This window comes from Erigeron canadensis, chromosome 2 (assembly GCF_010389155.1).
Source record: "Erigeron canadensis isolate Cc75 chromosome 2, C_canadensis_v1, whole genome shotgun sequence".
Lineage (NCBI taxonomy): Eukaryota > Viridiplantae > Streptophyta > Magnoliopsida > Asterales > Asteraceae > Erigeron > Erigeron canadensis.
Genome location: NC_057762.1, coordinates 17217266 through 17243426, shown reverse-complemented (window position 1 = coordinate 17243426; position 26161 = coordinate 17217266). Strand labels below are relative to the sequence as shown.

Below are 26161 nucleotides of genomic sequence, written 5' to 3'. Positions count from 1 at the left end.
CCAAGAATAAACGCCGCTTCTCCTAAATCTTTCATGGCAAAACACTTTCCAAAATGGGATTTAACATCTTGCAACATTGGAATGTGTTTTCCTATGATTAATATGTCATCGACATATAAGACAAGGAAAGTAACATTACTCCGACTAGCTTTGCGATATACACATGGCTCATCGGGATTTTGAACAAAACCAAACTTTTTGATTTCTTCATCAAACCGTTTATTCCAACTTCTTGATGCTTGCTTTAGTCCATAAATGGACCTTTGAAGCTTTCATACTTTGTTGGGATGTTTTGGATCAATAAAACCTTCCGGTTGATTCATATAGACTTCTTCATCCAAGTAACCATTTAAGAAGGCAGTCTTAACATCCATTTGCCATATCTCAAAGTCATAGTACGCTGCTATGGCTAAGAGAACCCTAATAGCTCTAATGTCCGCAATTGGAGAAAAGGTTTCATCATAATCAACACCGAAACGTTGAGTATAACCTTTTGCCATGAGACGAGCTTTATAGGTGTGTACATTTCCATCCATGTCCGTCTTCTTCTTGAAGATCCATTTACACCCAACAGTTTGAGCATTTTGTGGAAGATCAACCAAGCTCCAGACTTGATTGTCTTTCATGGATTTCATTTCCACCTTCGTAGCTTCAAGCCATTTGTCAGATTCTGGATCTGATAATGCAGCTTTGAAATTCGGAGGCTCATCGAGATCTCCAATAACGTCTTCTTCTACCATCAGACATAGTCTTCCGGTAGGACGTCTTTTCCTTTCGGACCAACAAAGTGGAATCGCTTTATTATCATCGACTTGAGGTTCATCACTTTGAACATTTTCCCCCCCAAGTTGATGATTGCTAGGAGTTTCAGAAGGTGACACATCTTCCTCTTGAGTCTCATCAAGTTCTACAACCCTCCCACTGTTCTCTTGAACTAATTTCTTTTCAAAGAATTCAGCATATCGAGCAACACGAACAGTGTTTTTGGCGGGATCATAGAAGTCGTAACCCATTGTTTCTTTAGGGTATCCGACAAAGATGCACTTAGTAGTTCTGTGTTCAAGTTTGTCAGGCGTATCGCACTTCACAAGTGCCTCACATCCCCAGACTCTTAAGTAAGACAAATTAGGGACATCACCATGCCATAATTCGTACGGTGTCTTGTCAACCTTCTTAGTTGGAACCATATTGAGAATGCGTACAACAGTCTCTAGAGCATAATCCCAAAACGAAAATGGGAGAGTTGTACGGGTCATCATAGATCTTACCATGTCTAACAAGGTTCGATTTCTCCTTTCAGACACTCCATTATGCTGAGGAGTATATGGAGGAGTAAGTTGTTGGACAATTCCACATGCTATAAGATAATCCTTAAACTCTTGGCTTAAGTATTCACCACTTCGATTCGAACGAAGAATCTTGATGGTTTTACCGAGTTGATTTTCTACTTCATTTTTAAACTCTTTGAATAATAAAGTAGCTAGCATTTTTCCTTGACATATGTCAAAAAGGGCTACATACATCGATATGTATTAGTCCAAGTAGTTCCTTAGCCCTCTCCGGTTTTATGCGGAAAGGGTATTCTTGTCATCTTGCCGAAAACACAAGACATGCATTTGTCAAATGATTCATCATTTGATTGTAAGATCCCTTCACGTTGAAGTTTTCAATGCTTTTCTTGCTAACGACAATTTCAAAGATACGCATTTATCAAATGATCATTCGATTGTAATATATCTTCACATTGAAGACTGTTAATGTGTTTCTTGCTAATGATAATGCCAAAGACACGCATTTATCAAATGATTCATCATTTGATTTGTAAGATATCTTCACATTGAAGTCTTTAAATGCGTTTCTTGACAAAAATTAAACAAGATGACCATGTCAAAGATAGAGTCCAAGTTAACTTGACTCTTTTGCTATTGAATTATCATTTGAATCTCATCAACACTTATAATTTAGTTAAGAAGATACTTGAAGAACTGGTTAAACCAACTTGCTTCTTCTTCTTGTTCAACTCAGCTAGATACTTAGAACAATTCCTCTTCCAGTGTCTCACTATAGCATAGTGATGACAAGACTGGTCTATAGCCGTATGCTCCTTTTTCCAAAGGGTCTTTTAAGGTTTTGAGACTTAACACTTTGTTTTCTCTTACCTAAGTTCTTGCCTTTAGCTTTACGGTTGTTTTGCTTTCTAAACCATTCCCCCTTGATCATAATGACTTGGGGTATCTCAGATTTCTTGAAAGGTTTTCTTCATACTCAATCAACTTGATATGAAGTCCAACTATGCAAATCTGCAATTATCTCTTATACCAATAAGAATCAACAGAAGATACGCATAGTTTAATCCTTTCCATAATGCTCAAAGTGACTCTTCATCTTGAGTACATGAGCATTTATCGGTTTTCCATACTCGTGTTCAAGTTATGGAGTGACTCAATTAACTCAAGTAATTCAACTCCAACTTGTTTTCCGTACATAGACTTGAGTTATTTGATCATATCACACGGATTTTGCAATCCGAATTGCTTGTTGAAGCTCAGGAGACACGCTTCTAGCATCAAATGAGCAACCTCAATATGTCTATTGTACCGAGTATTTTATGCTTCCAACTGCAAAGCAGTGGCATTCGCATCAGGAATAGCAGTATCTGAGTTTCAAATGACATCGGTTTTCTTTTCAACTCTTAGAACAATTCTCTATTGACAAAACAGTCATCGAAATTGGTTTCAGAAAGTTTTCTCTTTCTAGCATCGACCTGAAAGCTGATTGGTGTATGTTTTGTGAAGGATTTGTAGCCTTTTACAAAACAGATTCAAGTTCAATTATCGGTATTTTCGATAATAAATCCTTAAGAAATTAATTACCCAATGTTTATAAAATAAACAATTAATTTCATTAAGGCTAGGATCCAATTGACATATAACCATTTCATCAGTTGATCTGCTAGAAATGATTGCACTCAAAAGGTAAGTGACGAGCAATAATTGCATTACAAGTTCAATTCCTAGAAAGTATGGGACCTACGCAAGACACTCGATTCATCAAGTGATCTTTTGTAGTCATGTTTTGTCCCATCTTTTGCCATGGGTCAAGGTCTCACCGCTTAACTCGCTTTAAGTCGTCTAACTAAGAACGCGCAAAATTGACCACCACTGTGTACCAGTGAATGGGTTTCGCCATGCAATCGCCATTTCACCACTGTGTACCAGTGAGTAAAACAATGACCCCATGTGTCCTTGACAAATTGGATAGCAAATGACTTAAGTTTATTGGGTTATTCAATTTGATATGTGATCAAAAAGTTATGTTTCGAAAATTCATGCATATCTTCTAAACATAATATTTAATAAAATCATTTTTATAGTCTTAACAATACAAGAGAGCTCGGTAGCTCCATTTGAACGCACAAAGAAGCGCAAGGGCAAAGGTTTGCGATGAACGCAATTAAAAACCCGCCCTTTTAGAAGGCTAGCGCACTTCAACTTATACCTCTCTTAGAGTTTGTTCAAATGGGTGAGCCGGTGTATCTCAAGGTTGTAAGACTCCAACTTTATTAAAAAATCTCTATTTCGATATTGCTATATCAAGTTTATATTTTCTCAAAAACAATTTTACATCACAATTTATATCACAATAAATATGTAAAATTATAAACTATAACTATTAAGTATGCAACAAGTTATGGTAGGCCACCTAAACATGTCACTATGGTTTATTCATGTCTAAATCGGCTCCCCCTTCAAAGAAGAGGACCACATACATCAAGTTGCCTTGATTGCGTAAACCTTAAACATATACAAAACAAACAATTGTCACATAATCACATAGTTGCTCTCTGGAAATTCCAGTAGCTTCATGACCTGTTTAGACCTGTTTCTGGTCCGATTCAGATTTCTACCAGAACTACAAAGTTTTAGCCCTATGTGTTGAGCATCTACAGTTCAAAGCACGACCTCTAACACATTACAGATTAAAAGATATGAATTTTTTAGTAAACTGTCGCAAAACAGAAAATTTATACGAAAAAATTCACATTGTCACACAATTAATTATCCAATTATCTAGCATAATTAACCCAAATGATCAAGATTTCATATCAATATATCTAAGTAAGAATCATGAATGATTTGCATGAAAAATTCATGATTTTTACTTCTTTTTAACCATTAAAAATTAAAGGTACACACATAATCACATGCAATTTATCACATAAACATGCAATTAATCAAAACTTGGATTAGGAACCCTAAAAAAACAATTTTTTTTTAATTTTCTCAAAATTCGAACCATATATATATATATTTAAATAAAACCTTTTTCTAATTTAAATAATTTAATTAAATTACAAAATCAATTTATATATATATATATATATATTCAAAATTTATCAAGATCAAGAACCCTAACCCCCTTCAAGTTTTGATATATTGGTAATCAAAAAACATACATAGTAGGCTCGTGATACCACTGTTGGGTTATATAACAATTTATCAAATCAAATCACAAAGCACACAACGGAAGACAAGATCTATATAGTTAATTAATTAACCAAGATAGAAAACGTGTACCTTAAATTGAAGAGAATAAAGCAAGAAACTTTATAATAAGGTTTAAAATAAAACCTCTCTACGATCGCACACACAACGTTGGAATGTATGTATGCTAGTACTTGATCACGAACCAAACAAACCCGTTGTATAATTCCCTTCTTTCGAAACCATTTATGAACCGAAAACAATTGTTAACATCTAACAAAATACAATACAATTAATGCTAAGTATTGAACATTAATTATATATGAGCAAGTCCATGTGGATCGAATGGCACAAAACCAAATTCTCTTGGAGAATTTGTTTTCGGCTGAATAGGAGAGGAAAAGAAGGACAGGTTTTTCTTGTGTGAAGGTATATCAAACCCTTAGATTATAATCCTCTATATATAGGGATATATTTAGGGTTTAATAACTTGGTGACCAAGTTTAATCAAAGCCCTAAAAGGCTTCTCAAAACTGGCCCCCTTTAGGGAATTAGGGTCCAACACTAATTTTCTAATTTCACATTTAATCCTCTTTCTAATTAATTTAAATACAATTAATCCTTTAACTTATTTAAATTAATTATTTCGTGATCAAACTAATTAATATACTACTTTAATATATTAATTAATAATATAGATTACATTCATGTTGAGGTGTGACCCCGTAGGCTTAAATACTTCCTAGACATACGTTCATTTTACGTGATCATATTCTAACAGTTCGAAGAGGCAAAGTGGGCGAGAATCAGTTTTTTGATGCACATATGTTGAGGCTATTATATAACCATAGGTTGCAGTGGCCCTTTGCAAATGCTAGAATTGAAGAAATGGTATTGAAGCAGAGACATAGTGTTGAGGTATGATCATTAAGAACTTGTGCTATTTTGCTATAAGTTAATTGAAGAAATGGTATTGAAGTAGAGACATAGTGTTGAGGTATGATCATTAAGAACTTGTGCTATTTTGCTATAAGTTTGCTCTTTGTTTATGTTTACATTGCATCCTGTTGCGATGTAATTAGCTTAGTAAGCATAAATCTGTCTTACCCGGTTTGCTTTTGGAAATTACTATACTATAGACATCAACTTGCTTAATATATATTATTAGTTTACGATACTACGCGATTCAATTTGAATTGAAATATTAGATTGAAAATCACAACTAATAATCTAATTAGTTGTTATATAATGCCTGGGCACAGAACTTTTAAGGGATTAATCACGGGAAGACCAATGTACTTTTCCATTTGTACACGGTTGCCCATTATACTTTTTTATTGATGAGGTTTACTCAAATACTTTTTTTTTGTACACGGTTGACCAATATTACCGACTATCACAGGTAAACCGGTCAACTTTGGGTCAACCGTGTACAAAAAGAAAAGTATCTGGGTAAACCTTATCAATAAAAAAGTATAATGGGAAACCGTGTAAAATGGGAAAGTATGTCGGTCTTCTCGTGATTAATCCAATTTTAATCAACGTTCGTAAACATGTATTTTTTAATCAACACAACTATAAATTATATTGTCAATTGTTTCCTTACATTCTATTTTTTTTTAATTATGTCCGTATTATAACTATACTCTTACACACAACTCAACATCGTTCTAATATAGATCATTTTTAAACCACACGTTAAAAATGAAAATAATATGATTCATCTCGGACGTACAACGCACGGGTCTTAAGACCTCGTTACAAAGAAAAAACAAGTTTTGAGGTCGGGCACCAACATTCATTATTATTGGGTTGCAATGATATGCAACATCCACAACGTCAAAATGTTCAAAATTTTTGTATTTTGGGTTTCGTATGAAATATTTGGTTGTTATCCCCTTTTTTAGTAAGAAAGATTCGCATGTATCAAGTATGCGGGATCATCCATAAGATATTTTTTTAGCCATACATCACTACTTATTTTTTTTATTAATCACGAAAAAACCAACGTACTTTTCCATTTGTACACGGTTGTCCATCATACTTTTTATTGATGAGGTTTACCCACATACTTTTTTTTTTGTACACGGTTGACCCAAAGTTGACCGATTTACCTGTGATAGTCGGTAATATTGGTCAACCGTGTACAAAAAAGAAAAGTATGTGGGTAAACCTCATCAATAAAAAAGTATAATGGGCAACCGTATACAAATGTGAAAGTACGTTAGTCAATTAATCCCAACTTTTAATAATGTTATCTATATATACAGAGGTATTGAAACTTAATTACGTTAGATAGTTTGAAATATCTGTTTGAAATATCTAGTTTAAAGAGACTGCCAAGAAGTAGATTGGGCCATTGCGGATATTATCATTTCAGAAACCGAGTTTTAAATAGGGGAAAAAGCTGGTATATTTGTGCATCATATTTTTTGGATCACATAATTTGTACTATATATGAAATTGGTTATCTCTGATTCTCTTCAATGCTTAGCCAATATAAAGTGCATTCTCTGTAGTTGAAGTGCCTTACATTGGGCACAATAGCTCAGCAAGGAATTGATCACATAAAAATGATATAGATGATTTGATTTTCTTTACCAGATTACACAAACTCAAAGTTGTCTATCATTTTCCCTTGGACCTTTCATTATTAGTTATGTTGATCAATTATTACTCAATATATTTTCATCAATCAATGAAATGTGAGTCCACAAAATTATATGGTTGTAATTTATAGTTTCATTGACTTATTGCATATTCACTTTAACAGTTCTACAGTCTGCCATCCTTATTTCTTTCTTTAGTGACGATATGTTCTTATTTTTAGACCCCATCAACACAGCAAAACAAATAATCTTACCATATTCCACACAATATTTTACGGGTAGCCCAAGCGGAAGGAACCAAAAACCACTTTAATAGAGCATCAAACATCTACACTCGGTGGAACATATCTTTTTAAAAAAAGATGAAGCTGTTTTACATGTCATTTAGAAAATTTGAAGCTTTTTATTTTCGTATACCATCCGGTAACTTTGTTCCACATTTACGCTACAATAAACATGATCTTTTTTGGTTTGGTGCATGAAATATCCTATTATATGTTTTGATTTTGCTTCATCCAAGAGGTTGAACCACACATATCTGTTTTGTGATACCATTTGAACTTTTTAAACGTACCACATGTGGGAAAAAACAAAATACACATTTAGCATTACAAGTGTTGCCTAATGAGTTGTTTTGAATACTAATGAATTTAGAATAATTAAAACACTTAATTCTCTTTAAGTTCATAGACTTCCGAATCTCTATGGAACAACCAACTGATTCGGCATAAAATTTTTATTTTTTTATACTTATTGTTATAGTTTTCTTATTTATAAGATGATAAATAATATGGTTTTTTAAAAATAACTTTTATTAGCTAATTAAAAAACACAAAACATATGCAAACAAAAATTTAAAATGGGACAGGTCTTTAAGCCCTCGTAAAGTAAATTTCTAAAGAATAAACATTAATTCGATAAAATTGATTTTAATTACTTAAATATAAAGTGTTCTATTATGATAGTATTATAATAAAACATAACTAATAAGTATCCTATATATAGTTAATAAAACGTTTAACGATAAGCATCTTATAAAACTGATGTTTTATGACTAAAATATCAAGTGCCCTATTATGGTATATTATAATAACGCCACAGTGATTGAGCATCCTATAATGGTTAAAGTTTTAAGACGTAAGTGTCAAGTGTCCTATTAAGTTACAGTGTGATAAAACTCTAGCAAATAAATGTCCTATTAAACTGATGTTTTATGACTCAAATATCAAGTGTCCCATTAGGGTGTATTATAATAATACCATAATGATTAAGCGCCCTATAGAGGTCAAAGTTTTAGATCCCAAGTGTCACATGTCCTATTAAGTTATATTCTAATATGACTTCGACAAAAAAAGGTCCTATAACCTAGAGTTGTTATGACTTAAGTACCAAGGGTCCTATTAGGTTATTGTATAATAGGACCCCAGTGTACAAGTGTCCTATTACATTATCACATAAGAGGACACTACCAACTAAACGTCTTATAAAATAATTTATTAGGATCATTATTTCAAGTGTCCTATTAAGTTATATGATCATAGGATACCAAAAAGTCATCCATCCTATTGAATAACTTCTTAAAACACCTTTTAAGTAGCATATGTTATATAAGGACCCTAAATGCTCATCCGTCCTATTAAATAGTTTTTTAGGAGACTATTTTCATAGCGTCCCACACAAAGGGTCCTATAAAGCCTTTTTTTGTTGTAGTGATGTATGATAGGGACGCCTACATCAATTATACTCAAATCGTAATTGGAATAACAAAAACTTCCATAACGAAGCATGCACCAACAAAAAGACATGGAAAATACGAAGGTGATCACCTTCGATACCATGCAGACTATAATTAAATGTGAGACACGGAATAATTGAATGGTGGTACCTTCGAAACCGTGCACATACGCTGGACGGACCTTCAAATTTCCAGCAAACCTCCGCACTACCCTACGAAGGCCATATATGTGCCCCTGATAGGTTCAAGAATTACTCATAAAGCAGTAAAAAGGTAGCTCGACATGATGATCCCTTCGTAATATATCCTCAAAGCTTAAAGAAAGAACTTCTGAATATATGAAGAATAGTTCATCACCCGAAGCCCATAAAAAAAGCTTGAAAGAGTTAACAAGGATGGTAGCCTACATAAACCATTCAGTTAGAAAATAGAAGCCGAAGATTCCACGGGAACTTTGAAGAAACCGCTCATAACAACAAGAAGGATACCTCTAGTACCTTCGTAGGATAATTACAAGAAGCAAATAGTCATTCAAAGACACCAGAATCAATCATATATGAAGAACATATCCTGCACAAATATAATCCTGAGACATCATAAATGCCTTTTCCACATGACGAAGAGCAAAATTCCCTAAGTTTGCAACATTTTCTTTACATTAAAGGAAAGAATCATAAGAAGATAACCATGTGGTCTATGGTACAAGAACACAACCACATGAAGAATAATGGCACATCAAGTTCATCAATATGAGCAAACAAAGCGACAAAGGTGGAACAACCCGGCATAACAAAAATATGACCTCTAATTTGAAGGATACAACACCGGTTGTTTACATTATGCATAACAAAAATGTGAAGATACATTCAAGTTTTATGACGAAGACCGATAAGAAGAAACTCTCTCATAGTACACCTTCATACCACCTTGACATTACTACGATTAGATTTATTCACCGCGCAAGACGCTCATGGCAAACGATCCCGTCCTGAGATAGCTTTCACTCAAAGGAACTATACCCTACGAAGTAAGTGCATAACTCACACAGGACACCATGCCACCACCGAAACAAAAGCATAGCACTTCATGATTAAAAATATTCACAATTTCCTCTATCACAAGACTCAATGATCCCCATAAATCCACAACTGCTCAAAACTTCATAGCAAAAAGTGAGATTTGAAGATCAAAGGTCCATAAACGAAACAAACGATTTCTAGCAAAGACCACATCAAGAGCCTTTGTGAAAGCACCTTACAAAGATCGCTCACTGCCTTATCTCATTTGACAAAAGTCACCATTCGCAAAACACTTTTGCACAAAGAAAGAAAAGTTATCTGAGCAAGTAGCGATCAATAATGGCAAAAAAAAAAAAAATAATTCAAAGGTATAATAGCACGGACAACGAAGCCTCATCCTAACTGTTTTATCAACTATTACCACTTGTCACTCGAATGAAAATATGTAGAAAAAGTCAACATTAGATGAGCCTAAAGATCTATCAAAATTGAGCATCTCTAGTCCTCCGAGCAAAACTTTTAGAAGCTTATTCGGACTAAACTGTACGGAGATCGGAGCGTTAGAAGACGAAGAAGTAGAGTCTAAAATCACAGCCTTGGCAGCCTCTAATATTAGACTAGGGGGCTTGACGATGTACCCCTCCGAGTGTCACACGCAGATGGGTGTAGGCTGGTCTCGTTCTTTGTTGTGAGATTGCCTCCTTCTCGCTTTCACACATAGTTGGTGGTGGAGCGTTCGACATAGTATTGTCGAGGTATTGTACAACGTCTCTTTCTAATTCAGGGTCCGCGCCTTATTTGTGGTTGCTTCCTTTTATATTTGGACTTGCTTCCCTACTCAATATCGTTGTCTGGCGAGTTGATCGGCCTGCTGACTGTTCCTCTGGATATTGATGATTCTCCTGCGATTTTGGGGAGCCGGATTCCTAGGTTGGGAGAATCCCGTTATCGCTTTTATCTTGATCATAGGTGTTCCCGGTCGCAGGTCGTTTCGTGCGACTTAGGGTTTATAGGATAATTTAGGGTTTTGTATATGAATTCGGAGGTCGAATGTGAGTTATGTATTTGGAGAGAATTGTATATGATCGTATGTCGTATGACTTCCTCCTCTATTTATATAGATGGTAGAAACTTGGAGAGGAGGGTAAGAGAATTTGGGTAAATCTCTTCCTCTTTTGAGAATATCTTATTTCATTCTTGAGGATATTTGTGGTAATCTCTTTGCCAGATCGTGTCCGAGGTATTCGGACCTTAATATGTATTTTATTCGGATAATCATAGAAGGAACTCTATCCGATATGTGTTTTCTCTCGGAGTTGAGTATTTGTTACCTCGGGAGCTCCAGAATGATTAAGTGGAACAGAGGTTAAGCTCCGTTCTGGGTTAAGTGATTTTACATGTACAAAGGTGTTTTGTATCTGCTTCGGGTACGGAGCTAAAGCTTCGTATATGGTATATCATCAACTGTCTTTTTTCTCAATAATATCAGAAGGATGCCATCTAATGATACATTCTACCGATAATTCTACTCCATTAAAATTAAGGATTCATATATACATGATACATATTCTTATATGCACATTTCTTCTTTGTGAATGTGAATATCGTTGTAACTATTTGGTATGTAGATGTAAGTATCTCTTTAACAGATTGTGTTCGCTAATAGATGTAACAACTTTCCCTAAATCGTCGCGAGTTATATGTTTAGGTTACAAGAATTTCACAAATAATTATGAACATTATTCAATGAAAGTTATTTTTAAATTAAGTTTTTGTTGAATTATTTGTTAAAAAATCTATGTAAGCTCGTATAACGTACGAGTCAAAACCCTAATACTAATATGCCAAATAAATTAATCATATCAGGAAAAAAAAAATCTTACCAACCTTTTAATCATACATAAATATGTGTCTATTAGTTTTACGTAACTTTATTCATACAAATATATTTCTATTAAATTAATCATATTCATAAGAAAAAAAATATATAGTTTTCGACATACATCGTCCTTGTGGTCTACTTAAAAAATCACGTTTCATCTATATGGTATAATAATTTCATTGGCAGTCCTTTATAGGAGGATAAAGTTCACGTTATTTGAGTTGACAACCGTCATTTAATCTCCATTTACATCCTCACGTGTCTCCCACGTGAGGGGTATTCTAGTCTTTTTCCACCTACAAATGACTATTGGTGATATTCTTTTTAAATCTGTCATCTTTCTCTTTTCTTTTCCAAATTTTTTTCATATATATACATCAACTCAAAAGATGAAACACTAACCTTATCCTTTATATACTAACCTTATCCTCTTATAAAAAGGACCGCCTTATTCAACTAGGATAAACGTAACTTTTTGAGTAAACGAGAAGGACTGACAGATTTATGTCGATAACTCAAAAAAGTATCATCTTTGTTAATCACCGACCTAATTAGAAAAAGAGTTAGAATAGACATTTTTAGTTTTTTCTGATAAGAGTTTTAAACCATCATAGCCCCAACCCGTTAATTAAAAAAAGAAGAGCTAAGAGTTGGGACAGCAATTTGAACGGCCAAATGGCGATGAGTGGCAATCCAAAGCTGCTGAATTCTAAATTGTAAGAAGTCTCGTATTATTACAATCTTTTTCTTTTCATTTCATTTCATATATTTTTAATTCATTTTTGTTGTATTGTTTCTGTTGATTTATGCGCTCTAGGTTTACTGCTGCTCCTCAAATTAGTGGAGGTATACACTTAGCCCGTTTCAACTTTTTATTAACAATTTTCAGTTAATCAGTTGTTTGCCATTGCTTATTTATTAGCACTTAACTGCCTGGAAAAGAAAAGGAAAAAAAAAAGCATTACCATCTTCTTATTTAAGCTGTTTTAAAATTAGAAGTAACTCCCAATGCCGTCTTCCACGAGTTTTGGGTCCCAAATACCATCTTCGACGGTGTATGGGGAGGTTGAGATGTAGACAGCCTTACCCCTACCAAAGGTAGAGTGGCTGTTTCTAGGTTCTATCAAAGGTAGAAAAGGATCTCCAGCCTTGGTGGGCATGAGGATCGAATCCATGACCTCTGTCTCCAAAGGCAAGGACTCCAACCACTGATCCAACCCATTTGGTTTTTTTAAGCTATTTTAAAATTGACCCAATTTAATGAAACTTTATGTTTCTTTCTGATGAATTCCACTTATATTGTGAGATATGAAATTTGGTTATCTACATTATGGTGTTTCGGGTGTTGGAATTGTGTTCTTTCTTTTGCTCAGATCGCTACTATCATGATTAATATGACTATATATGTATGTTTTCTCAGGTTTACGATCCCGAAAAGCATCCCTCGAAATACTTGTAAAACTGCTTTCAACATACACACTAAACACATACCAACAACCCCATCAAGACACCTTCTTAATCGAAAAGATTTTGATGCGTTTAAAACAAGGTAACTTCAATTCCCATGAGCACTACATTTTTCAGCTGACCCCGTCTTCATTTTTGGACGTTATTAATCAATGCTCTATTATAAACCCACACTTAGGTCTAAAATTTATAGATACAATAGCGTCAATCCATTCTAAATTCAAGCATTCATTACTCTCTTTAAGCGCATCAGTTCACATTCTTTCAAGGCATAAAAGATCATCAGATGCTCAGACTTTACTGCTTAGAATGATTCGAAAAAGTGGCGTTTCAAGAACTGCTGTTGTGGATTCTTTGGTTATGACTTATGAGAAATGCGGGTCAAGTCCTGTCGTGTATGATTTGTTGATTCGGACTTATGTCCAAGCTAGGAAGTTAAGAGAAGGCGTAGAGATGTTTAGGTTGCTAAAAAGTAGGGGAATTTGTGTTCCGATTAATGGGTGTAATAGTCTTCTTGGAGGACTTGTGAAAATCGGGTGGGTTGATTTATGTTGGGAGGTTTATGATGAAATTGTTTCTAGTGGGGTTACAATGAACGTGTTTACGATGAATATTATGGTTAATGCTATTTGTAGAGAGGGGAAGTTTGATAGAGTGAAGCTTTTTTTGATGGAATTTGAGGCGAAGGGTGTTTTTCCGGATATCGTGACTTATAATACGTTGGTTAGTGGTTATTCTCGTATTGGACTTCTTGATGAGGCTTTCGAACTTATGAACTCTATGCAATTTAAGGGGTTGAAACCAGGATTGTACACTTATAATGCTATTCTTAATGGTGTATGTAGAAACGGAAGTTTTGACAGAGCTAAAGAGATTGTGAAAGAGATGGCATGTAATGGTGTAAATCCCGATGCCGCTACTTACAACACGTTGTTAGTTGAGTGTTGTAGAAAAAATAATGTGGAGGAAGTCGAATGCGTTTTTGGAGAAATGTTGCAGGAAAACATTATTCCTGATTTTGTTACTTATAGCTCACTTATTAGGCTGTTTTCAAGTAACTCAAACCTTAATCGGGCTTTAGCTTACTTTAAAGATATGAAAAGTGTCGGGTTGGTACCAGATAATGTTATATACACAATTTTAATAAACGCGTATTGCCAACATGGTTCCTTATCAGAGGCAATGAAGATGAGGGATGAAATGGTGAATCAGGGGTGCATTTTGGATGTGGTTACATATAATACACTTTTAAATGGTTTGTGTAAAAGTAAAAAGCTCGATGAAGCAGAGAAACTTTTTAGTGAGATGATTGGAAGGGGGGTTTCTCCGGAGTGTTATACTTTTACAACACTTATTAATGGGTATGCAAAGGAAGGAAACATGAACATGGCATTGACTTTGTTTAACTCGATGTTTCAAAGGAACTTAAAGCCTGATATTGTAACATATAATACTTTAATTGATGGGTTCTGTAGGGTAGGTGAGATGGAAAAAGCTAATGATTTATGGAATAATATGATATCCAAATGTATTATTCCTAATCACATTACCTACAGTATTCTAATAAACGGGTTTTGTAGCAATGCTCGTGTATTAGAGGCATTGAGGATATGGGATGAGATGGTCAATAAAGGTATTCACCCAACGATTGTGACTTGTAACTCTATTGTTAAGGGCTATTGCAGGTCTAGATTACCCTTCGAAGCGGCTATATTTTTTAACAAAATAACTTCTTATAATGTTACTCCTGATAGTATTACTTATAATACTCTTATACATGGGTTTTTGATGGAAGATGAAATGGATAAGGCTTTTGACTTGATCAACAATATGGAAAGTCAAGGGCTGTTGCCGGATGTTGTTACATATAATGTAATTCTTGAAGGGTTTTGTAGACAAGGAAGAATGCATGAAGGTGACATGATTTATAGGAAGATGATTGAGAAAGGCTTGAATCCTGATAGATCTACATATATATCTTTGATAAACGGGCACGTTTCACAGGAGAACATGAAGGAAGTGTTCCGCTACCATGATCAAATGCTGCAAAGAGGATTCGTTCCTGATGATAAATTCTGATTTAAGTTGGTGACTGATTGGTGCAAATTTCTTATTCGGTTACCTAGGTTGAAGGTGTGACAAGCACCAAGTGCTCCTTCTGTCCTTACTAGAGAGGTAGTTTTCATCTTTCAGGTTAAACAACTGAAATCTAAATTTCAAATTTCAAAGCCATTTCTTCATAATTTATGAGGAACATATAGATGGAACCGAACTAAAAGAAGATTTTCATACAACCAACGCAATGGCTATACAAAGTTAAAATCCTGTAAAAATCATAAAGCAAACCAACTCCAAAATGTATACTCCAGATATTTTTGTTCCTGATACTGCCAAACAGTTTATTTTATATAGAAGACATGCTATTTCAATAGCACACATACACATGCATATTACTTTGATTTACTTCTCATGGGTATGGCCATATGGGCTGGTATCTAACAAATAACTTCATAAGATACTTTTAGTTCTCTAACACCTATACCTTATAACAGCTTATCACATTCCACGTCAGCATATTGCAAATATCCAGGTTCTATTTGTTCATATGGAATGAATTGGCTTCTTCAAACAAGAATAAGGTGGCGAAGTTGCTCAATGGAGCATATCCTTTATCTTTGGTTCATCAGTTCAAGTCAAGTTTTACCAGGCGTGCTTCAATCACCTTAGGCAATGTATTAGCATGATAACATCATCAGTGTGGATTATTATGGAGGTGGAACGGTCACAGGAGACCAAATCTTGTACGTGCATGGCTTCAATCATATTAATAGTTAATTTCATGTTTAGCACAACAAGTATCAGGCTGCGTCTCTGTTTCGTGTTTCTCAGTTTCAGTTCTGATTTGGTTTGTAGTGCCAAGGACAAGAAGTCGACAGTCCACACAAGGACCGGTTGACTAGATCACGAACCTTCAATCTGCTTATCTGCCTCCCGAAAGTCCAAAACCTTCTACAGAACCTACTTTTTCTCTCGAATCCATAATCTTCCGTCATCTGAACTACATAATCAAGGTCAGATTTTGATTTTTTTTTCATGTGTGAAAATTTTGTTATATGTAAGTTCCTTGATCTTGAATTAAATTTGATACAGATTAAGAATGCATTGATTTTGGTAAATTGCCTAAAATATACTGCTTATGATGAATCTAAAGAATTGTTAAGTATGATTTACGATGAGCTTAATTTTTTTTTTTTTTTTTTTTGACGGTACTAACAGACTGCATTTTAACCTCCGGAAGCATTTTGGCTCCAGGTTTTTGATATGAATTGATTTTGTATGACATTATACTTTAATGATCTCATTTAAGTTGATATAATTGATGGGTATTTAGGTCTTTTCCGGTGTAAGTTGCAAAGTAGAGACTGTCTCCCATTTCAATGCTATATTTTTTAGTCAATGAAAAATTTACCGCCTGAAAGAATCAACTATTTGATGCATAACGTTACATTAAATACATAATCTTAATCTTAATGTTCGCTTTTGTGTCCTCACGGTGCTGCATCTTTTTAGTGAATGAAATGTTTGCACATGTAGGTCAACTTTGAAGAAATGACATGAAAGGTGTGTCAATTGCATGCATGGTCAATCGATACACATGGAGTTCTACTATAGTTTGAGAGTTCAATAAATGTACTGTTGGAGTTGATGGTGACATCTGGGTGCTACTTGCGTTTAATGCACAATTGGAAGACTGTTATTGTTCTAGGTCCTGAGTAGAGTCGATCTTTCATTGATGGTCGGTGGTTGCATATTGGTATTCAGATCCAAAATCCTCGCACACAAGAATGTTGAGAAATAGCTCACTAGTCTGCTATTTGCATATCACTTCTTACCATTTCACATGAAAATATCAAAGACTTCATTTGCATATATCAGTTTTCTGGGCATTTATACTTGAAACATGTGTTCACAGGTTGATTGACATCTGAAACGACTCCATATTATTAATTAGGAAAGTATTTAATATATAATCAGGAAAGATTTATTAGGATTTTATAGGTAAATCATAGGGAACAAGTTAGGAGAACAAAGAACAATCATCGTTTTAAGGTTACCTTTCAAAACATCAATCTATTTGGCCTTTATGAATGAAGACAGTGACGAGGAGGGCAAAAATAGCTTAATTAAAACAAAGAAGGTTATCTCAACATTACATAACATCATATATTGCACAGTTTCTCGGCCATACTTATTTTTGTTTGTGACAAACCACGACTCTGAAAAGGAAATTGGTAAAGTTATCATCCTCCTTAATTATTAAAAGATATACTAGGTTTCGCTGGTTGAGACCACATCATCCTTATGCTTGATCATGCCAGAATCTACAAGAATTGGAATTTCGGTGGCAAGCCAAGGTGCAAGGCCCAAACAGAGAGCATGTGCTATACCAAACCTAGGGCTGAAATACAGAAAGATCTCCATTAGCTGAAACTCAAATATATAAGATTAAAAACTTTCAAATTCCAATTCAATGAAAAGCTTACAAGAATAATATAGAGGTGTCAAGATGGGCGCACTGGGTACAAGGTTCAGGTTGTAACAGGTCAGTTTGTAGCGGGGGTCAAGACACGTTATGCTTGTTAGATTGACAGGCAAACACTATTTAGTCCACTACTACATTTATTTTTGTTGAACATTCCACTACTACATTTATATTGTGGATGTTTGTTTGTTGAACATTCCAGATATATACAACACTTTTGTTTCTCTAAAATTCCTTAGATGTTTTTGTGAAGAGAATGCATGAGCAGCATGATCAGAGATTTTCGATGAGAAATGCTAACATTGGACTCATCCACGGCCCCTGAATGACAATTTCGTCTAGACAATGAAGATTCTTCTTCATTCAAAGTGTATTCTAATTTTATGAGGCAAAGACAACAAAATCAGCATGACACCTTTTGTTCAAGTAGTTCTGCCCCTTTTAAGGGAAACCTCGATATTAGATAATTTCTTGACCCACCAACAGAAGTACTATGGCTTTTTTAGTTTTTCAGAAACTATGGAAATAAACAACTAAACTCGTGGCCTGCAGATTGAATGGAGAGTCTTGTTTTGGTAGGAACAAGTCCAATTTAACAAACACTAGTTTATAAATGGGCTCTGCTATGGCCAAAGATCCCCAGACATGAATCCATTTCGATTTGAGCAGTACCAGTGTTTAAGGCAGGGGGACAAGCGATCGCCAAACACACCAAAAAACTTTTGCAGTGTGTTGAAACCATCAACAAATCAAAACATTGGTTACCAAGTCGGTGAAAAGATATTTGGAATGCAAAAAGAGCGACACAGAGTTGCTTTGCTTCCACTTCTAGTTCTGAAGCTTGTCGCAAAGATGTGATACCCTCCCTGATTTTTTTATGGAGGGAGGGGGGATGTCATACATGTGGTCAACCTTAAGGGGGTTTATGAACAGGGAAGAAAGTGAAGTGGCAACTTTCGTAGTGCCAGAACTTTATAATTCCAAATTAAAAGCATGATCCTAATCATGCTTTGGATTCAATTAAGGATAGTGCCATAGTACTAGTCAATTAAAATAATATCAAAATCTGATTCATTTGCTGGAATTAACTGTTGGGAGAAGCAGGATATTGAAAAGACAAAAACTCTACACAAAACAATAATTCTCCTAAGAAATAAGAAAAAAAAATAGAGAATTATATGTATCTGAATGATTGAAACTAACGTAGTATAGAGGTATTTATAGCAGAAGAAAGCTTATCGAATAGGGGACTAATCATAACTAAGTAGTAAACTAACACAGATAAAAATTCTTACAAGTGCATCTACTCAGTGCATGTGCATTAACTGATAGTCTGATACTACCAACTAGCTTTTGTGCAGTGGCATGGGCGGATCTACATGCACTCGGGAGGGTGCAATCGGGACCACTGCAAAAACTGTTTTTAACTCTTAAAAGCACTCAAAGTATGAACTATAAAAGAAACGGCGTTTATATTTCAATATAAACATCATTATTCGTTTTTTATCGCTTATGTTTTTCTTAATGTTAAATATTATACAAGTTTTTTTAAAAAAAATACGTCTGACCCTCTCCCCCCTTCTCTTATGCCACAAACAGCAGCCACAGGTTGGCACTGCAAGAAACCGTCATAAAAATCAAGAGAGCGCAGGTGGCATGCTAGATCCAAGCCTTGATGTCGGTAACTAACACTAGGTAGGAGAGGTAGTAAGTTATATACATACATATATATATATATATATATATAATGAAGCAAGCTATTAATAAAACCTTAACTTTTTTATGATGGGAGCCAACTGAATCGTAAATAATACGGAAAAAGAAGAGGGTCGGCTTTATGTGAAAAAGTTAGTTTTTGGTTTTGGTGTACGCAGCCTAACCGGTATTCCAGTGGCAATTTCCTTAACTTTTTCCCTACTTCCCTAGCCACCCTAAGATGTTCATCCAGTGAAGTTCAAACCCACCAGATCTCTTCAGAAACCCTCATGACACCTTGTCACTAGGCCACCTTGCAGATGGTTCAACTTCATATTGAACGTGGGTTCTAAATATCAACATATATTGTTAATATTTACATGAAGAATCTATTATTTCAACTTTCTAGAGAGGTGGAATGAAAGGAAAATCCTTACGAGTTTTTGGCCCAAAGTGGCTTGAAATGAACTGTCAAGCAAATCTTTCCTCCTCTATACATCTGTAACCAGAAAAGGAAGAACCATTTAGTACATATCCGAACAATAATTTCATTTAAAAAAAAACGGTGCATATATATAAGTAACAATATAAGAAACCAAAAGCCAGGGAAAGGAAACAGAGTTGCTCATTCCCATCAAAAAAGTTTAAGAATCAATCAACAAAAAAAAAAGTTTCATCTTTGATAAGCACACATATTCAAACACACACACACACACACAAACACACACACACACACACACAAAAAGGGGTTGCTAACTGGGAATTCTGGTCAATTTTAACAAAAGACACTATGTTCACTATAATATCTACAACTTTTCTCTGCTACATACTTTGCAACTTCATTGCAGCCCATATGTAGTTCAAATTTATAATAATTTTGCTCCAACAATTTATAGTTCCATTCATATTAATAAACTTACTCAAAGATTTTAACTCACGAATAAACAACAATGAATTGGACTAAACTAAAACAATCTTCATTATTAACTGAGAAAAAAAAAAAAAAAAAAAAATAGTTACCCCTAAGTCCCAAATATAAGTGTTCACGATGGCAAATATTCACAGTTATATAATTGTATAATCATTACATTAAAAACATATATAGCCAGTTGACAATCTACACCTTACAACGCATAAACTTACGCAACTTTAATATCAAAACCACATACTTCTAGGCAACATGCAAATTTTTTTAACCATAGCCCTTAGAAGGATGTTAATTTTATGTAACACATTTTACTAAATGTACGGCAACAATATCTAAAACTAAACCATGTTTGGTTGTCCAGAGAAATCAAAGAGGTGAAGATATTGATTTCCATCCAATTTGAAGAGAAATGGGAGTTGTTAGGCAATTTCTCTGTATTTATTCAAGGGAGAAATCAGTTTAGGCTTAGAAAAAGGGGGCATAAATATGTAAATCACGTGCAAATTGCACTTGTCACACAAAAATTGTTCCAACCCTAGCCATACGATCCATCTTCCAATTTGGGGGTTTTTTTAGCTTGCTGCTACTCCTGTATCTTTTAACTTCATCGCTGACGATTAATCTTCCTACTTTACCCAGTTGCCTGTCCTTGTAAGTCGTCTCCTGGTACAAATTTCTGCTAATTACGATTTCATTTATGGTTTGAGTTTTTGGTATATGGGATTTCCGGTCAATTTAATGTTCAATTATGGTGTTTCACTTCAGTTATAAGATGAGATTATGTTTATGTTTATAGCATTTTGTGCATACTCGATGTTGTCCGAACCCGGTGAGGATATGCTGTTTTAGTTTGTTGTTCAATATTGTGCATACTAAACGTTATTCAAACCCGGTGAGCATATACTATTCTTGGAATGTTGTTCAATTAGATGGTGTCTAAAGTGTCTTCAAAATCTATCTTTTCGAATAATTATATGAAATGGGGCATTCGATGGAATTTCTCTCGACATGAAAGTGGTACCAATGGATGAACATCGGCAACCCATGATACAAACTGAGCATTAAAGGCACGGGGTTGGCATCATTGGTATAAGCAGTGCAGTATAAACAGAAAAAGGTCCCAATATCAACAAGGGATTATGGCATCTGAGTGTAACCACCTATGACCAAATGGTTATGTAATGTAACAACCTACTAGTGTGATTATGTAATATAAGATCCTTCAGTATTAGGGTTATGTTATGTAACGTTGTTATGTAACGTACCGGATAACACCAGTTGAATTGACTGGTTAGGTCATGTGCATGCCATGTGTATCTTAAATATATATAGGTTAAGTCATGTGACAAACCAAAAAAGGGGAGATTTACACACAGCCACTTCTAGGCCAATTTTGGCCGGATTTTTGGCCGGATTTCGATCCATTTCGATTCCCATCTTATTCCTTGTTAATTTATCTTCAAATCCATGTAATATATCATGCCTAAACCTCCCAAAAAATCTGGAAAAAAATCGAAAAATATAGAGATAGAGGTCGACGGTTTGGAGGGTGAAAGATACAATCGATCTTATCTTCAATCTAAATACAATCTGAGATCATCATCATCAAATTCGGATTCAATTTTGGAGGGTTTTTCTTCTTTACAGCCGCCGCAAAACATCAACACCACCGTTCAGCCACCACCATTTAGCCACCACCTATTCCGGCAACTGTTCATTCGAATTCTGATCAATTGAAGGTAGGGGAGGAGGTGATTAAGAGTGGGGTAAATGCTGATTCATGCGAAAAAACGAGGGCCAATGATTTTGGGGGTGTTTTGCCGAAAATTTGGGCATAAACCCTAATTCTGTCTCAGCCGCCCCGAGTCCAATTCCGGCCACTTCTAGGACAAATTCCAATCAAAAATATGATGGGGAAGGGGCGATTTTGGGTGGGGTCGGTTTAGGTTTGCTGAAAAAATCACAGATTGATGAAATGGATAGTACTTTGGCCGAAATCATGGGTAAAAACCCAAATTTTGGTGGTGGTTGGGAATTTTTTAGGTTTAGTATATATAAATGATGAATATATACGCTTTTTAGGTTTTTAAATATAATATCAAGAGTCAGTCGCGCTACGTGTCGCTACGTGTCGAAGTCAACGCGGGTCAACGGTGGGGTGACCGGTTATCTTTACTACAGGTAACGCGTTACATAACATAACCCGAATATTGAAGGATCTTACATTACATAGCCACACTAGTAGGTGGTTACATTACATAACCATTTGGTCATAGGTGGTTACATTCAAGTGCCATAAACCCTATCAACAATATCATAAATCAAAAGAGCAACAATATAAGTAGGAGTGACAGCAGTAGCAGGAATGGAACAATAAGTAACAAAAACATGCACGTTTGTAGCACTAACAAAAATTGATTGCAATGTGAGATGGTGAGGCAATAATGATTTAATTAGGATTTTGATTGTATCAATGGCTAAAATAGTATGTATTTTTTTTTTACGTTCATAGTGAAGAATGATAATTAAAGTTTAGAGTAAATTACACGTCCCTGAAGTTGGCACGTTTTTCACTTTTCGTCCCTTAAGTGAAAAAATTACAATTTTGACCTTAAAGTTGACAGATTTTTTCAATCATCGTCCCTCGCCAAACGTCGTTAAGTTTCGGTCGTTAAGTCAGACACGTGCAACACACGTGAGGGACTGAAGCTGCAAAAAATGACGAGTTTAGGGACGAAAACTGAAATTTACTTTTCTGTTTTCATCATCTTCATCTTCTCCGGCTGACTTTCGTCTAGAAAAATTCGCCGAAAAACTTAAAATGCCGATACCTCACTCGTTTCTTCGAATTAGACCACTAAACTACCACCAAACTTCTCAAAATTAATTTTCTGCACGAATATAATGCCAATATTTCATGAAATGTAAATGAAAAGCATCGTAAATGAAATTGTAACCAAGACCCAGTGGACCAAAACAATCGACAAACTAGCATGGAACTTGTACGAACTGGCAACTTTGAGTGCGAATAACTTATAACCGAAACGAGATCCAATGAATCGGTTGTCACACCCGAATTCTTTGTACCTCAATCTACTAATCTAACTATTGTAACAACTTAATAACCTTAACGATTGACCAGTAAACTATATCGAAATTCTTACGATGAAACTAACATCTAACTAAATCGCCAAAAATGAAAGGTAACGAATCGCTATGAAACTTAACACAATACTAGATGAATATGGAATAATGAATGAGGCACACCATTGGTGTCTTAGTGAGGAACACGTACACCTAATCCAACATAGACTTATTTGCGAAAACAGAAATATTGCATTCTTGGAACAAGCTAAATCGTACAGAAATATTGCTCAAAATCATTGTTATGGGATTTTGAGTTTTCCAGCAATTGTTGAATCTGAAATCTTTTGGTTAGGATTCGTGCGGAAATTAATTTTGGTGGTGGTTTCGTGGTCTAATTCGAAGAAACGAGTGACATATCGGCATTTTAAGTTTTCCGGCGAATTTTCTAGACGAAAGTCAGCCAGAGAAGATGATGAAAACAGAAAAGTAAATTTCAGTTTTCGTCCCTTCATTTTTTGCAGTTTCAATCCCTCACGTGTGTTGCACGTGTCCGACTTAACGGCTGAAACTTAACGACGTTTGGCGAGGGACGATGATTGAAAAAATCTGCCAACTTTAAGGTCAAAATTGTAATTTTTTCACTTAAGGGACAAAAAGTGAAAAACGTGCCAACTTCAGGGATGAAAAGTGTAATTTACTCTAAAGTTTATGTTTGATAGAAAGTTTTTTTTTTTTCTGTGAAGTACTTTTTGTTAATATATAAGTAAATGATTCAAAGTAGTAATAATAATAGTTGATAGCATTATTATTGCGAGTAAAATCCATTTTGATTCCTTTGTTTTTATTCTTACCAAACAATGGGAATGATTTCTTGGGGATAAATTCTATGTTGTTACCAAACACTGGAATTCATCAAATTTCTAAGCCAATTTCAATTCTCTGAATCTAAGTTCACTGAACTTCTCCCTACCGAGCGTGCCGTTAATACTAACAATCAATATTTTCAAATGAAAACATAAACCTATCATCAACAACCAAACACGGAAAATTTATAAATTTACAGCTCGATAAGGGGTAAAAACGAACCTTATGAGTCTTTCCATCAAGTTGGGGCAATTCAAGTTCAGGAGCTGTAGCAGGATAGGTAACAGGGATATCGAACTGAAGATCAAATTCATATTTCAACAAATTGTGAACATACCAACACTTTCCGGTCCATCGGGTTCCTTCGGGGTTCGCAGACGATATCCGAAACCAATCATTATCTTTTGATTTGTTCATTGAAGTGTATGCGATCAATGCTTTGTATTCTTCTTTCAATCGCTGTGTCCAAAGGGTGCCGTCTCGTGGGCCGGCTTTGATTGTTAAAAGAGGGATTTGGGTTAGTGTTGATTTGGTCGTTGGATCCCATCCCTCCATTGGATTTCTTTTTTGCCGGATGTTGCAAGGTTTTTGAAGAGACCTAAACTGAATGATGATGACGCTGATGATATTGGGGTTTTAATTGGGTGTGAAACGTATCGAAAAGTAGCGTAAGAATCAACAAGAAGACCGGCGTAAGCTTTAGACAGTCTTTTCTCTCCTAGCGTACGAATAATAAGAAGTTCAAAGAAAAATACAAATAGAATATTTTGGTTTTATTTCGGACTCTCTACAGGGATGTTATAAAGTTTTTCTAATTACCATTATACGGTGAAAGTGTTTTGATTTTGAATACCGACTAACCGTTCAAAAAATAAATTTCAGTTTTATTGCCGGTTTAACTTGTCAATAACAATACTCAATCGGTGATCACATAAAAAATAAAGGATGACTCAAGTGTCGTTGATATATGTTCTCCATTAAACAAGAATTAAAAAAATACTTGTATGATACGGCGATATAATGGCAACAAGAGTGGTGGCCATGACATGTGTTGGTGGCGTGCGGTAGTAATGATGACGGTGGTGGCTATGTAATGGCGGCGACGTTAGTGGTAGTGGCGGCATGCGGTGGTTGCGGAGGCGTGCGGTGGTGACAACGAATGATAGTGGTGGTGGCGGCAATATTATAGGTAATTGATGTAATTTTTTTGATAAATTGCTGAAACTTAAAATTTAACAAAACTGAGTTTTGGTTTATAATATAGTATAGACTATATATATAGGGATTAGTTTCCTCGAATGTAAGAAATTTTGAACGAATGTCTATAGTAGGAAATAAACTAAAGCTGTGTGTATTGTATGTAAACAACTTTGAAATAATGTTTATTGTATGTAAGAATTTTGTTTCAACCAATTACAATCTGACAAGTGGCACCTGTATATGGTTGCCACGTATGTTTTTTCTTACATACAATAAACATTTTTTCAAGTTGCTTACATACAATACACATAACTTTAGTTTTTTCCTACTATAGACATTCGGTCAAAGATAGTTACATTTCAGGAAACTAATCCCATATATATATATGGGGGAAGGGAATATGAGGCTGTTAGGCACCCAAATTTGGTGAAAAACCCCTCACATACCTTTTTTTAAAAGGTAAAAATCATGGGGGGCCATGTATTTATTTAAAATATTAAAATATTAGTATGTGAGGGGTTTTTCACCCAAGTTAGGTGCATAACAGCCTCACACTCACTTTTCCCTATATATATATATACCCTATATATATAGAGAGAGAGGTTAAGTATAGTAAAATAACTATTAATGTAAACATGTAAGACATAA

General features: G+C 35.0%; 2 protein-coding genes across 4 annotated transcripts; one reads left to right on the top strand and one right to left on the bottom strand.

Annotated features, from left to right (window-relative positions):
* Positions 1 to 12152: 12152 nt before the first annotated feature.
* On the top strand, positions 12153 to 17156 carry LOC122586620 (pentatricopeptide repeat-containing protein At5g01110). 3 transcript variants are annotated; one of them, XM_043758599.1, is made up of 7 exons: positions 12153 to 12445; positions 12547 to 12575; positions 13150 to 13278; positions 13450 to 15371; positions 15749 to 15997; positions 16110 to 16267; positions 16791 to 17156. In XM_043758599.1, the coding sequence occupies exons 1-4, from the start codon at positions 12405 to 12407 to the stop codon at positions 15273 to 15275; spliced, it is 2025 nt and encodes a 674-aa protein (XP_043614534.1). In that variant the 5' UTR covers positions 12153 to 12404; the 3' UTR covers positions 15276 to 15371; positions 15749 to 15997; positions 16110 to 16267; positions 16791 to 17156. The 3 variants fall into 3 exon arrangements, with proteins under 3 accessions (XP_043614534.1, XP_043614533.1, XP_043614531.1); XM_043758598.1 differs by having other exon boundaries at positions 13150 to 15371; positions 15787 to 15997; XM_043758596.1 differs by having other exon boundaries at positions 13150 to 15371.
* A 203-nt stretch (positions 17157 to 17359) lies between these two features.
* Positions 17360 to 25070, bottom strand: LOC122586621 (ubiquitin-fold modifier-conjugating enzyme 1). Its single transcript, XM_043758600.1, has 3 exons — positions 24536 to 25070; positions 19872 to 19933; positions 17360 to 17655 (listed from the first exon to the last, which is right to left on the bottom strand). The coding sequence occupies exons 1-3, from the start codon at positions 24866 to 24868 to the stop codon at positions 17526 to 17528; spliced, it is 525 nt and encodes a 174-aa protein (XP_043614535.1). The 5' UTR covers positions 24869 to 25070; the 3' UTR covers positions 17360 to 17525.
* Positions 25071 to 26161: the final 1091 nt, after the last annotated feature.

Excerpts from the sequence above, each read along its gene's own strand:
- LOC122586620 (XM_043758598.1), top strand. The coding sequence starts at position 12,405 with ATGGCGATGAGTGGCAATCCAAAGCTGCTGAATTCTAAATT. Across the intron at positions 12,446-12,546 it reads AAGCTGCTGAATTCTAAATT|GTTTACTGCTGCTCCTCAAA; the intron begins GTAAGAAGTCTC and ends TATGCGCTCTAG. Across the intron at positions 12,576-13,149 it reads TGCTCCTCAAATTAGTGGAG|GTTTACGATCCCGAAAAGCA; the intron begins GTATACACTTAG and ends ATGTTTTCTCAG.
- LOC122586621 (XM_043758600.1), bottom strand. The coding sequence starts at position 24,868 with ATGGAGGGATGGGATCCAACGACCAAATCAACACTAACCCAAATCCCT. Across the intron at positions 19,934-24,535 it reads TTGATGGAAAGACTCATAAG|ATGTATAGAGGAGGAAAGAT; the intron begins GTTCGTTTTTAC and ends TTCTGGTTACAG. Across the intron at positions 17,656-19,871 it reads CCACTTTGGGCCAAAAACTC|CCCTAGGTTTGGTATAGCAC; the intron begins GTAAGGATTTTC and ends TCTGTATTTCAG.